The sequence below is a fragment of the Nicotiana tomentosiformis genome, chromosome 2 (assembly GCF_000390325.3).
Source record: "Nicotiana tomentosiformis chromosome 2, ASM39032v3, whole genome shotgun sequence".
NCBI classification, from domain to species: domain Eukaryota; kingdom Viridiplantae; phylum Streptophyta; class Magnoliopsida; order Solanales; family Solanaceae; genus Nicotiana; species Nicotiana tomentosiformis.
The window spans coordinates 18,209,460-18,223,990 of record NC_090813.1 but is presented as its reverse complement, the minus strand read 5'-3'; the positions used below and the strand labels follow the sequence as shown (position 1 = coordinate 18,223,990).

The window sequence follows — 14,531 nt, the reverse complement described above, 5'->3', positions numbered from 1 at the left end:
GTGATGAGGTTCGGGAAGAAGGGCAATTTGAGCCCTAGGTATATTGGGCCTTTTGAGATTCTTGAGAGAGTTAGAGAGGTGGCTTACAAACTTGCACTACCACCTAGTCTCTTTGCCGGTCATCTGGTATTCCATGTTTTCATGATTCGAAAATATCACGACGATCCGTCTCATGTGTTAGACTTCAGTTCGGTTCAGTTGGACAAGAATCAATCTTATGTTGAGGAACCAATGGCTATTTTGGATAGGCATGTTCGAAAGCTGAGGTCAAAAAATATTGCTTCCGTGAAGGTTCAGTGGAGGGGTCATCTGGTCGAGGAGGCGACTTGGGAGATTGAGCATGATATGCGCAGCTGTTATCCACACTTATTCACCAGCTTATGTACGTTTTCTAACTCCGTTCGAGGACGAACATTTGTTTTAGAGGTGGAGAATGTGATGACCCAAAATGTTATCTTTAAATTTAATAATTAATTTTGTATTCTAAGACCTTGAAAAGAATTATTTATCATTCCTCGACTTGCGTGCGCAGTCCGTAAAATTTTTCGGAAAGTTTTCAGGTGAAAAATGAATTAAAATGTGAATTAGAGCTTTAAAACTCAACTGAGTTGACTTTGGTCAACATTTTGAGCAAACGGACTCGGATTAGTATTTTTATAGTTTTGGTAGGTCCGTATCGTGATTTGGGATTTAGGCGTATGCCCAAAATCAAATTCCGAGGTCCCTAGCCCGAGATATGGAATTTTAATGAAAAATTAAAAGTTTAAGTTCAAATAGTGACCGGATGTCAAATTATGTGCAAACGATCTCGGAATAGAATTTTGATGATTCCAACAGCTCCGTATGGTAATTTTGGATTTAGGAACATGATCGAAATTTTATTTGGAAGTCCTTAGTGGAATTAGGCTTGAAATGTCAAAAGTTAAATTTTTGGGAAGTTTGACCGAAGGGTTGACTTTTTGATATCGAGGTCGGAATTCGATTATGGAAATTGGAATAGGTCTGTTATGTCATTTATGACTTGTGTGCAAAATTTGAAGTCATTCCGAATTGATTTGATGTGTTTCGGCACAAGATATATAATTTGAAAGTTCAAAGTTCATAGATTTTGATTTGAGGTGCGATTCGTCGTTTTGATGTTGTTTGATGTGGTTTGAAGCCTCGACTAAGTTCGTATTGTATTTTGGGACATGTTGGTATAATTGGTTAAGGTTCTGAGGGTCTCGGGTGAATTTCGGAAGGTAAACGGAATGGATTTCGGACAAAGAAGGCTGCTGGAAATCTCTGTTGCAGAAATTTCGTTAGAAATTTCTGGTGCGTGGAGCCAAATGTGGAAGCTTATAGCGCGCAATCTATAAGGAATCGAAAAATTTTCAAAACATAAAAGTTGTAGCCCTTAGATTCTAGATTCCAGAAAGTTAAACCATTCATCATTTGGACATTTGTACAGAAAGTTATGATGGATTGAATGAAGGCTGGTAGAGCAGTTTTGCCAGAAATTTCGCCAGAAATTTCTGATGTGTGGAGCCGACTTTGGAAGTTATATCTCGAAATTCATAAGGAATCGGAAAATTTTCAAAACATGAAAGTTGTAGTAGTTTGATTCTAGTTTCCAGAACGTTACACCATTTATCATTTGGACATTTGTACGTAAAGTTATGATCGATTGAAGAAAGGCTGGTAGATCAGTTTCTCATGGACTTTTAGTGACGAAAAATTGACTTTTTAGTGACAAAAAGTGGACTTTTAGTGACGGATTGACAGAAACTTAAGGACCAAAAATAGTCATTTCATTCATTTTGTTTTGAATTTTTGGAGCACGGTTCTTGGGCGATTTTTGGGCGATTTTCACGGGAAAACATTGGGGTAAGTGTTCCTTATCGTATATTGATTATATTTCATGATTCCATACTCATTTACATCATGAATCTGTGAATTTATGGAAGAAAAATCAAGATTTTTGTAAAATCTTCCAAAAACGAAAATTTAAGATTTGGAGGTCGAGTTGTTATCGGAATTTGGTAAAATTGGTATGGGTGGACTCGTAATTGAATGGGTTGTCGAATTTTGTAAGTTTTGCCGGATTCTGAGATGTGGGCCCCACGGGCAAATTTTGAGCTAATTTCGAATTTTATTGAAAATATTATATTTTCTTATGAAATTGATTACTATAATTTTTGTTGACTGTATCGAATTAATTATGACTAGATGAGTCGATCGGAGTCGAAAAATCGAGAAAAAAGCATAATACTTGGTTAAATTGGAGCAAGTCAAGGTAAGTGACTTGTCTAACTTTGTGTGGGGAAATTCCCCTAGGATTGATAATTGTAATGTGTGGAAAGTCGTGTACACGAGGTGACGAGTGTGTACACGGGCTAAATGTGAAAGATTATGTTTTAAATTGTGTAGATCATTGTTGCGCATTAATTAAATTATTTTATTTTGTTATATTCTTCATTATTGATTTAATATTTATATTTTTTTAAATTTGCTTGACCTTTTCCTGCTAATTATTTTTTTTGTTTACTTGAAACTTGGTTTCTTTTATACTGTGCATTATTTGAAGGTTGATTTTCTTTAAATTAAATATTATTAATATGAAGTATTTGACATTTTTAAATTTGATATTGAAGTAACGTAATAAAAATTTTAAATATTATTTTCCTGAATTATTTATTCTTGAATATTTTCATAAGATTATTTTTTTTGGATTATTCTGGCATGAGCCGTGAGCTCTTTATTATTGAAAACTATTGTTGTTGATTTTTTTGTGGAAAAATTGAAATATTGGGCACTTGAGGTGCAAATTGTGAAATTGATACGCATGCGGTGGTATAAAGTCTGGGTGTTGAAACGCATGCGGTGAGATAAGGGTGACTTGATACGCGTGGCTAGTAGGGGTGACTACTAGAAGTCATGCGGTGTGATAAGGGTGGCTAAAGCGCGGGATACTATTTCGGAAAAAAATATTTTCTTTAAATAAAATGTGAAGGCTCCCGCGGTGATATAAGAAAATGAGATATTGTGAAATTATTTATAACTTGGGACTACAAGGCGGTACCTCGGTAGTGCCCTTGTTGATATTGATTTATGGCCATAGTTGCTTTCGATTAATTGTTGTGATTTTCATAAAGTCGAAGGAAATTCTGTTTTGATTCCAGAAGATATTATTTGCAATTATTTGGTGTCATTAAATGTGACATACTATTTGATTCATTTCCAATGTTATTTTATTTTACTACATTGATAAACATTTTACCATGCCATTATTATATTCCAGTAGGGCCTCACCTGACCTCGTTACTACTCTACCGAGGTTAGGCTTGACACTTACTGGGTACCGCTGTGGTGTACTCATACTACGCTTCTGCACATCTTTTTGTGCAGATCCAGGTACATTTTTACCAGCCTAGACGTCAGTGAGTTACCTGCGCACGGAGACTTCGAGGTATATCTGCCAGCGTCCGCAGACTCCGGAGTCCCCTTCTATCATTTTATGTTGCTTCCTTATATTTTATTTAGACCTTGACATATAAAGACATTGAGAATAAATTCTTAGAAATTTGTGACTTATTTCTACCGGGTTTTAGGAGTTGAAATTGTTTGAATTGTAATTTATTTATTTCAGATATTTATTATTATTCCGCATTGATAGGCGCACCTAGTCTTAGAGACTAGGTGCCATCACGACATCCTACGGAGAGAATTTGGGATCGTGACACATCTTAATCAACTTCGAATCAAGAAAGGTTATAGACAGGTTATAGATAAGCTACTACTCATCCAAAACAGAACAATTACTGAATCTGAACAATCTTTGATCGCAACCATCGTAATAATCCACATCTTTCACCAACTAGTGTCCTACCTACTTTAAACAACATTTTCACCAAAAAGCAAGATTCTAATGGCTGGGCGCTGGCCTATACAGAATGTATATCTACAATATACTCCCATTACTAAAATCTCCAAAATCATTCTGTACTAGTTTGTCTTATATGGTGCAATGAAAAGGCAGCGTTGGAGTAACGGTAAAATTATCTCTGTATAATCTATAGGTCACAGGTTCGAGTCGTGAAAGTAACTACTAATACTTGCATTAAGGTAGACTGTCTACATTACACCCTTGGGGTGCGACCCTTCCTTGGATCCTGCGTGAATGCGGGATGCTTCGTGGACCGGATGCAAAGTTCCTCTCTTGCACTCAAAAGTTGATTTAGATCAATAAAGAGGTTTACCAAACCAAATTAAGTGGAATGGTTAATACTGCTGAAATTCATGGAATAACACTCATAAAAGTTACACACACTACTCATTAGAAAAGAGAACAATTTCAAACATTAAGAAAGCTTTCAGTTGTAGGCATCACAATTCACACAGTATATAATTCTAGAAGTCTTTCCTTAAAATTTCAAAATCAGACTACACTCATCTGTCTTAGAAGTTGCAAAGGTCCTCCCTGTCACTATCAAATTATTTCGTTAAACACAAAAAGACCAAATTTAAACAAAAATAGAAAAAGAAACAAGACCAAAAGATTGACAAAGTCTTCTGGAATCTCAGTTTGCGCATCATTGTTAGGATTAACAAGATAAAGTCATGCAAGACATTATGCCAATTAAAGATTCCAAATATATCTTTTTTTTAAAAAGGGAACAAAAACAATTATTCAAATCTATGTTGCTCGGACTATGCGATATCTTTTTTTTTTTAAAAGGGAACAAAAACAACTATCCAAATCTATGTTGCTCGGACTCTGCGAAAATGTCACCGGGTGCGTGCCGGATACTCCAATGGGATTCCCAAAATTATTAATAGAAAGTCGACCGCGCAAAGTAGTATATTTTTGGAGGATCCGACACGGGTGCGGCAACATTTTGAAGAGTCCTCGCAACATAGATCCAAACTACAATAACATATCTAGTATAATATCACAAATGAGGTCTGGAGAGAATAGTGAGTACGCAACCTTACTCGCACCTTGTGCATCCGATAGACCCTCGGCTCAAAGCAGGCATGCATAATCACAATAGGAAAAAGAAAGCAATTCAGTAGTGAAAAAACAACTAACCAAACTAAGCTTCATAATCTCAGAAGACATTCGTATTATTCATCACAAGACTAGTAATCAAAACTTAAAAAGCAAGATTTAGCCTCATGATTATCATAAACATTCCCTCAAAAGAAACAAACAAGAACAAAAAAATGGAAATTAGAACCTCTAAAGGGTCTTGAGAATATCTTCAGCACTGCTAACATTAAAAGCACCACCTTCTTCCAAATTCAACACCTTAACAACTCCATCATCCACAAGCATAGCATATCTTCTAGACCTAACACCTAATCCAATTGGCTTATCACTTAAATCAAGTTCACATCCAATAGCCTTTGTAAACTCCAAATTCCCATCACTCAAAAGCAACACTTCATCATTAATCTTCAAATTCTCCTTCCAAGATTTCATCACAAATGCATCATTGACCGAAATACAAGCAATTGTGTCAACCCCTTTGGACTTTAGCTCCTTCGACTTTTCGACGAAACCAGGAAGGTGTTTTTGTGAACATGTTGGTGTAAATGCACCAGGGACAGCGAAAAGGACAACCTTTTTCCCATTTGTGAGGTCTGAGATTGAAAGGGTCTTGAGTTCATCGGATGAATCGAAGTAGGACAGTGTTGAATTGGGGAGTTTGTCACCTACAGAGATTGTGGCGGAGATTCTTGAAGTGGTTGTGCATTTGAGGGGTTGTACGCTGCGCAGTGGGTGTTGTACCTTGAGTGGAACGACAGAGAAAGAAGAAGAGAGAGTGGGTTTTGGGGAAAGAGGAAAAAGGGGTTTTGGGGTGGTGGAGGATTTGTGGAGCTTTGGGAGAGTGAAAATGGCGGCTGTAGCGGCAGCCATTGTTGTGTTAGCTATGCTAGAAGAAATGAAGAATAACTAGGAGAAGATATGTGCCAAGGGGTGGTCGTTGCTTCTTAGGCTTTTGTGGCTTTTTCGACTCTTTTTAGGGATATTGGACGGAACAAACTATGAGATTTTTAGGGAAGTTGACATTTTCATATTTGGTCCCATCTATTAGTTTATATTACATGAACAACCCACTTAGTTTTATAAGGTGCACTTATGTCGACCTCATTTTGTAACTCCAAACTTTGTCTTGGGAGAGGTATTTCTCGGAATTTGGCGCAGTTGGAGCTTACTGGGTACATGACCCTTGATAAAAGGGTGTGTGTTCTAGAATTATGGTAGAAGGTTAGTAGGTAGGTGAGCATTTCCCTTTGTCTTCCTCGGTTCCGTGTCATTAGTGCTAGTTTGATATCTTTTTGCTCTTCGATTGCTATTATTACTTACCATTTAGTGCTACCTTTGCTTCGATTTTCTTTTATCATGTTCTTGTTTACTACTTGTTGTCATTACTTTTTTTCATCCTTTTTTTAGTCGGGGTCTATCGGAAATAGTCTTTCTGTCCTGTCAGGTAGAGGTAAAGCTGCCTACATCTTACCTTCCCCAAAGCCCACTTGTGAGAATTCACTGGGGCTGATGTTATTGTTATAAACTTTTTAAACAAAGTTAGATTGATATTTCCATGGACAGAAGACAAAGCTAGGACTTTGGAGTTTATAAATTTTTAAAAAGGCATCTAATTGGATTTTGGACAAATTATTTATGCATATGAAGTAGATTTTCTTACACAATATATGGTTCAGGCCGGAGTTATTAAGTTTTCTCGAACCCATAAACAGAACAGTAGCTCCATATATGGTGCATAGATAGCTCCATTCCTATCTGTGCAGGAATTAGCTTGTATGGCTAAACTTGTGTTTTTCGAAGCATTCTTGTTAAAATAGCTTGTGGTATTCAATTGTATGCCATAAATAAATGTTTGTTTGGCAATTACTAAATGTAATGAAATAAGCAGTCTCATTCTCCAAAAGTTGGTAAATTTGTTAAATGATCATTATGATTTGTTATCTTTCACCAGCTTTCAAATTCAATCAGCTGAAAGATTATAAGTAAGATATAAAAAGAAAATAGCTTTGTAAAATTCATCTATTTAGAAACCAAACACAACTGAGAATGTAAAGGAAAAACAAGAAAATAAGCTGCAAAATTCAGCAACTACTTGGTGCCTAATAGCACAAGACATTATCCCCATCTTTCCTGGCAGCTGTCTTCTCTATACACATTGTCAAAATAAAATTTTCTTTCTTGTACTGTTTAGCCCTCAACTCTTTGGAATATACACAGAGAACAAAACAGATTCGAGCCATATATCAGCTCGAGTACTTTATGCTTGAACCATAAAGAATGAACAAAACTCTCTTTTTTACGAGTAAAAAAAACACCAAAAAGTAAAAAATAGAGGAGAAACTGAAAAAGGGATGCTCAAAATGCTGCTCCAGTCTTGCTTCCCAGGTGTAAAACATAGCGTTAATCAGCACACGAGCAGTGTGCTAAGAGTTGGGAACAAAAGTGCCAACATGACCAAATCCCATGATCAAGAAGGCAAATGCTTGAATAAAGAGGTACAGGAAATAGTGATTCTTCCCAAAGGCAATGTCATAACATCCACAAAAGAAGAGGTACGCGCCAGTGGCTAGCTCTAACAAATGAAGTCTGTTGGTAAAAGAACAAAAGAAAACTACACTTAGTATTGCCAATTGTTCAAGAAAATTTAGTCTAAACTAGTACTTAAGAAAGAATTAGCTGGAGGAAAAAGTAAACTGTTCATGAGTCGATTAATTACCTGTCACCAAACCTAAATCGAGGTTTCTTGAACGCTTTCATGGCTGATTTAATCTTGAAAGCATCCCCTAGTTTCTCAGTGACGATCCATTCATTCACTCGTCCTGCCTCTAACAAGCCAATGAACGTAGCCTTAGTCCGATGTAGTGACATGACATTCTCGAAAAGGATCCAAAATATTATCAAATGGAATGACCTGTTGTCAAATGGGCAAAAGCAAAAACTCAGCATTTTCTTGTTCAAACTCAAAATACTATCTTCATTTACCATCAAATAATAGACTATTTTGTATAGAGGATGCTAATGGCAGAATTATCATTATCTCTTCCAATAAGTATCCAACATTTGTATTTGAGTATTACTACTTGCTAACAGTGTGTTTTCCTGATTTTTCTTTTCTGTTTATGTTGCTCCTGACTGTTTGAAATAAAATCTTAACATGAAATGATAACAGTAGTTAATTGCGAAACGCAATGCTAGAAAAAGAAAACTGACCTTGGAGTTCCAACAGCATTGAGTAGTGTAATGATGGAAGGAATATAAACAGCTCCCCATTTTGGAACCTCAACTTCAGGTACTAATACAGTGGCAGGCAATACAATACAGTAGAATACAAAAGTGACAATGTGGGCTATGACCTTTCTTACAAAGAAGAAGCTGTAAATCACATGAATCTTCTTCCATAAAGATACTTTCTGCAAAGAAATGAAGACGACGTAAAAGCTTAATAGGGCCTTAGCTCAGTGCTAATTAGTTATCAAATTCACATAACAAGAAGAACTTGAGGGGTTTACCCTATTTCTTATGATCTCTGTAAACATTTTCCTGAAAAGATTGGCAGGGCCACAGGACCAACGATGTTGTTGATAGCGATAGGCCTTGAACGTACTTGGTAATTCATTTTTCACCTATACAAATGAAACAAGAGCATACATATTAACTAGTTGAACACCCCATTACAAGTTCCTCATTTTCTTGACTAATTTGATAATTAGATTTAGAGGTCAAAAATTAGTATGTCATTTTCTTTGAGTATTACCTTGAGAGAAGAAAGGTACAAGAATTTCCAGCCCTTTAGACTAGCGCGAACAGCCAGGTCCATATCCTCAACTGTTGTCCTATCCTTCCAACCTCCAGCCTCGTCTATTGCAGCAATTCTCCAAACACCTGCTGTCCCTGTGTTGTTTTTTCACGCACACAGCGTAAGCTTTACTTCTATTTGAACACAACAAGTGTGTTGCAATCCCAAGCAAGCTAGGGTTGGTAATAACAATCCTTACTATCCATGTCGCTCCATTTAAATCCGTTCCAATCCAATATTATTATAACTTTGTTTCTCTAGCATTGGATTTTATTCGACACAATTACTGGAAAAAAATCTCAAAAACAAGCAAAATCAACATTCTTTTGGACCACTTGTATCACTATTATTGTCTTTTAAGTTCCCTCCTCTTTTACTCCAATAATGTAGGGATACGTTCATTCAGTGCTTGGCTCCTTAGAGATTTCAAAAGGGTCAATCTCAAAACATTAATTACAGTATAAAATTAGCTGAAATGAGGAATAATGAGTAACGGGAGAGCAATTCAGCAAATAGTTAATACCATTAAAGCCAAAAAAAGCATAGGTGGAAGAGCCCACTTCTTGCTCAACCGTGAAATGGTAATCCAGGGACATCTCTTGCATTCTTGTCATCAAACATTCATCAGCATTCACTGCAAGATCACATACCAGAAATTCATATCATTCACGCTACTACAAGTGGCGGAGCCAGAATTTTCACCAAGGGAATTCATAATATTAAAAAGTAACGACCAAGCCAAGGGGAATTGAACATCTATTCTTTATGCATAAAAAATAATTTTGATCCTTATATATACATTGTAATTTTTCGGTAAAAAAATTCGGATGAACCCCTTCCGCTACCCTAATAAATTTAAAGGTTGAATTGATCAAATTTAAATCGTGAATTTGTCGGTGAGTTTTATCTTAAAGGGCAGTATTCTGAACTTTTAGAACGTTCACTTATTAGTGTCGGTTAGTAGGAGGGGGCTGAGGTCCACAACTCCTATAGCACATGCAGTTGCTCGCTATATATTACTATACATTTGTCTTCATCAAGACTCCACAACAGCCTTACAATTCAAGAATGTAAAAGATTTTCTGATCCAATTCTATCATTTCCTAATTGGATTACTTTTAGGTAGTTCCAGCCCAAAAGGACAGGTGTATTGATATCCAACTAAATATTGAAGTGCCTATCACGAGACCAGAATTACTTTAAAATCACCTTTTTATCACTATTTTCAGACGTATCACTTTGCTTTTAAGCGGGGGAGTGGTGTAAGTGGCAATCTACTGTCATGCAAATATTATTAGCTACTTCGCGGACCTATTACTAATATTGAGGGGTCACTAAACCCATAAATTTCTACATAAATCTTGTATATATAGTATGTATACCTTGATATGAGTATATAATTAACTTGGCACTATGAACACTAAAATTCTTTAGGGGCACTAGTTGAATAGTTTGCTTTAATTTCTTTACTAGTCTGTTAACCACGGAAAAAATAGTGGTGCCCCCGTTTTAAATCCTGAGTTCGTTTTTGGCTATTTTTATTTCTCGAACCCGTGATATATGGATTGTACTATACTAATAAAACCGAATTAAAATAGTAAAGTAACAATTTTTTTTTACACCATTAAAAAGTATCCCAATTTTAGATTTACATGGTGTTTGATATGCTTTTCTTTTTAGGTCCCACTTACGTGAGCTACCAAAGATAACAGGACTATTACGTGGCCCAACCAAATCAACCTACCAAGATTGTTACCAAAATCTAGTCGTTATTATTATATACATATACAATAAGCAAAATAGCTGTCAAAGCCACCGACAGCAAGAGGGTCTTTTTTTCAGTAGAAGATAATATTTATGCCATAACACATGAATTTTTAAAACAATAATTAGTAACAAAAGCTTTACAGCCACTTTGTTATCATTTAATTTAGACATAGATTATGTTGAAATTAGTAACACGGAATATTAATGCAGAAATTATTAATGTATGAGTTATAATATATTGACTATTTATTGTTAGATGTTTAGTTTAATATATTACAAATTAATATGCATTGTATAATTTATAATATGTGTTTATTTTTTGAACAAATAAACGTTTGTTTACTGTTATGAGCATTAAAATAATAATTACGTTTTAATCTTAAACAAGTTGGGGCCGACTATATGAATCCCACTAGTCATGTTTATTTTTAGGATCATGCTTTTAGCTATTTTATTATTTTTTATTCATGTATTATTGATAACCACATTTTTTTTCACATTTATTCTGCATAAAACAATACTAAATTCCTGCATAACTTATGTAAGTAGCATTTATGATGAAAATAAAAGTAGCAACTAAATATTGTATTAATGATGTTGTTCACTACACCAACCAAACGACCCATAGTGTTATAATTCTTGTTACTTCAAGTGTGATTTTTGATTAGTAGAATAATAAAGCAGAGGAAATAAATTAGCAACGAGTAATTACCATATTTCCAACGAGCTTGAACAAGGCCAAGTTCAGGATTGTGAACAAGAAATGGAATAGTACGCCAGAGGAAATCAGGCTCAGGCTGAAAATCAGCATCAAATATAGCAACATAATCACACTGCTTCACATATTGATGTTTCAAGCCTTCCTTCAAAGCCCCTGCTTTGTAACCATTTCTGTTGTCTCTAATTTCATACTTTATATTTATTCCTTTGCTTGCCCATCTCTGGCACTCCATTGACACCAAATTCTGCTCCAATTCCAACACAATTTAAAGAATCACATATGGTCTTTTATACTATCAGTGTAATTTAACTTATTGTAACAAATTAAAGGGTAGCTCGGTGTATAAAGCATCTTGTATTCACGCAAGGTTCAGGGAAGGGCCGCACCCAAGAGGTGTGATGTGTGCAGCCTACCCTGATGCAAGCATCGGTGGCTGATTCCACGACTCGATCGGTGACCTATAGGTCACAAGGAGACAACTTTACCGTTGCTCCAAGACTCCCCATTAACTTATTTGAAACGGATTGTTTGTTTTATTTTCCTGATTACTAATTCCATTCGTTATAGAAAATTGTTTATAATCATTTTTACGTGTGAACATTTCTTTGTACTATCAGTTTATAGAAGTTAAACTCGGATGAAATTATTTATACCTTGATAATAGGATCAGTTGAATCATCAAGAACTTGGACAATAATACGATCAGAAGGCCATGAAAGGCCACATGCAGCTCCAATTGAAAGCTGATAAACCTATGACAAACAAAACAATTTAATCAAGATTTATCAATGTTAAGCAAATGATTATGAAATATAGACATCAACGATAGTTACTGGTACTAAGGTTAAATGAAAAGGAAAAATAACAAAAAAGCTACATACCTCTCTTTCATTATACATTGGGATTTGAACAAGAACCATAGGATAAGATGAATTTCCAAGTTCAACATCATCTTTTAAAGATTCCCATTTGTAACGTTTTTCTGGTTTTTTACCAAAAAACTTCACAAGAATAATAACAATCCCCATGTAAACTCTCTCAATGAACAACATAATTGACATTAAAAGGCACAAGAAAACTGCAATTCTGAGAAGTGGAACAATCAATGGGGCTTTAATCTGTTCCCAAAGTATCGTTAGTTGTACAGTTAAATCATCAGGCAGCAAAGTTGTAGATGGAAAACGATCCATTTTAGAAAACAGAGAAAAACAGTGGAATTTCTGATAAGAAAGTGAGCTCTTTTAACTAAGGCAAAAAAGTGAGAGAATATTTTCTTTTTCTGAGATTTTTTGCTTCTGTTTGAAGCAAGACAATGGTGGAATGTCAGAGAAAAAAAAGAAGAAGAAGCTCAATCTGAACTTATTGTAATGAAAATAAATCAAAATGAGGAGATAAGTTGTTTCGTTTTCATTACTTTTTTAGAGTTAAGAAAGAAATGTAACAAAAATGATGATTTCTGCTTCTGCAATCAATGGGAAAGCAGAAGCAGATGATTGCATTAATGGCTTGAAATGAAGAACAGAAGAAAAAAGAGAGAAGAATAGAAGAGGAGAGTATGGAGAGAGAAAGAGTAAGGGTCTCTTTTTATAGAAGGTCTTATAATTTGGCTTCTGGTTTGGGGCTGGTGGAGTAAAAAGAAATAAATAAAATTGATTGAAAAATGTTTATATATCAACTACTTATATAGTTTAAGCAATTGTATAAATAATTAATTTTTGGTTATAAATTATATGGAGTAACTATTTTGTAATTAATTGATTAACTTGATAGTGTAAGAATTCTTAAACAGGTTGGAAATACAGCATGTCTATGTATGGATATGGAAATTCTGGAACAGATGATACTAATTACAATCACCAAAGAGTGTGGTAAAATGATTGGAATACCCCATCCTTAATTATTGATTTCGAGTTCAAGCTATGAGAATAGAAATCGCAAGTTCTAAAAATGGAGAACCTCATGATGTGGAGCGTTTTACTCCTTAGTGGACCTAGAATACACAAATATGAATAAGTTGGATTAGTGAATTTTAGATCGATACCAAAAGAAAATACAAAATTGGCCGACCGCATTGCTAGCCAAAAAACGTATAAAATATGTATATTTTTGTGTACATATATATGAAAAAATATTTATTATTTTTGAAAACGGCTAAAATATACTATTTCTCAAAAAAATATGGATGCCAGAAAAGGAGAAAACTAACTACACCATAATCTACTCGTGAGACTGTAACTAAGATAAGATGTAGGCAATCAATTGTAAACACAATAGTAATCAACGGTTACATTCCTTAAATTAGATTGGAAGGCAAATTAAGTGGAGTAATTCAAATAATGATATATTGACTAATTTGCCTAGGCTTACTCCGTTAAAAATGAAGAGACTGTGACAGCTCAACTATATACTTGTATATTTTACTAGTAATCTGAACGATTATCATTTCATAGTATATCTAAGTATTAAATATTAAATATCAAGAAGAGAAAACGAAACTAAAATTTTGCATGTGTCTCTTTGTTAATAACTTAAAAAGGAAATAAAGCATGAATACAAAAGAAAGTTTCTTGTGAAAAATTTAGAGCTTCAATGACAAGTGAATTTTGCACGTTTAAAATTAGAATTCCTAGTTTATGGCTTAAAGGAATTTTGCACTTAAAATATGTGCAAATCTCTCGGAGACGGGCAAATAATAAAATATAACACTCTCCAATGTACGTTAATACTGAAGTATTTTGTAATTTTGAGGTATAATGGTTTGAACTTTATCACAGCTCGATCCTGGAATTATAATTGTCGCAAAAAAACTTTATTGGAGTATTTCTAAGTACTTGAAACATAAAGACATATATTTTATTAGAGAAACAATTTTATGTATATACTAATCTCTTAATTTATACCATTTTCATTTTTACTTGAAAAAAGTAATCTATCTCTGATTGCAGTTGACAAATTAAACTGAATCCTATGATTATGATATTGCTTGGTCACAAATATTGTTTGTGTCTTTTTTTAAAGTTAAGGAACTTAAACTGTTTTATAATCATATAGAATAAATTGTCTCATTTGACGACAAGAAATCTTTGTTCCAATTAAACAATGAATTCTTGTGCCTCAAGAGTCAAATGTTTGTGCAAACGAAAGCGAATTTTTCTTAGATTTTTGGAGTACGTTTATTTTAAGCCACTAGATACAAATGATTTGGTTAGAGTAAA

General features: G+C 34.6%; 2 protein-coding genes across 2 annotated transcripts; both read right to left on the bottom strand.

Moving 5' to 3' along the window:
- Nucleotides 1-5,055: 5,055 nt before the first annotated feature.
- LOC104114314 (peroxiredoxin-2E-2, chloroplastic-like) lies at nucleotides 5,056-6,047 on the bottom strand. The gene has a single exon (XM_009624723.4). The coding sequence runs from the start codon at nucleotides 5,900-5,902 to the stop codon at nucleotides 5,222-5,224; it is 681 nt and encodes a 226-aa protein (XP_009623018.1). The 5' UTR covers nucleotides 5,903-6,047; the 3' UTR covers nucleotides 5,056-5,221.
- Nucleotides 6,048-7,168: 1,121 nt separating this feature from the next.
- On the bottom strand, nucleotides 7,169-12,873 carry LOC104114315 (glucomannan 4-beta-mannosyltransferase 9-like). Its single transcript, XM_009624724.4, has 9 exons — nucleotides 12,198-12,873; nucleotides 11,970-12,068; nucleotides 11,308-11,560; nucleotides 9,352-9,462; nucleotides 8,787-8,923; nucleotides 8,542-8,655; nucleotides 8,243-8,442; nucleotides 7,749-7,943; nucleotides 7,169-7,618 (listed from the first exon to the last, which is right to left on the bottom strand). Exons 1-9 carry the CDS (start codon nucleotides 12,504-12,506, stop codon nucleotides 7,456-7,458), a joined length of 1,581 nt encoding a protein of 526 aa, XP_009623019.1. The 5' UTR covers nucleotides 12,507-12,873; the 3' UTR covers nucleotides 7,169-7,455.
- Between the last annotated feature and the right edge of the window lie 1,658 nt (nucleotides 12,874-14,531).

What these genes read in the sequence shown, in the direction of transcription:
- LOC104114315 (XM_009624724.4), bottom strand. Translation starts at nt 12,506, where the DNA reads ATGGATCGTTTTCCATCTACAACTTTGCTGCCTGATGATTTAACTGTA. An exon ending in CAACTGATCCTATTATCAAG is followed by an intron (nt 11,561 to 11,969) that starts GTATAAATAATT and finishes GAATTGGAGCAG; the next exon opens with AATTTGGTGTCAATGGAGTG. An exon ending in AATGCTGTTGGAACTCCAAG is followed by an intron (nt 7,944 to 8,242) that starts GTCAGTTTTCTT and finishes ATTTGACAACAG; the next exon opens with GTCATTCCATTTGATAATAT.
- LOC104114314 (XM_009624723.4), bottom strand. Translation starts at nt 5,902, where the DNA reads ATGGCTGCCGCTACAGCCGCCATTTTCACTCTCCCAAAGCTCCACAAA.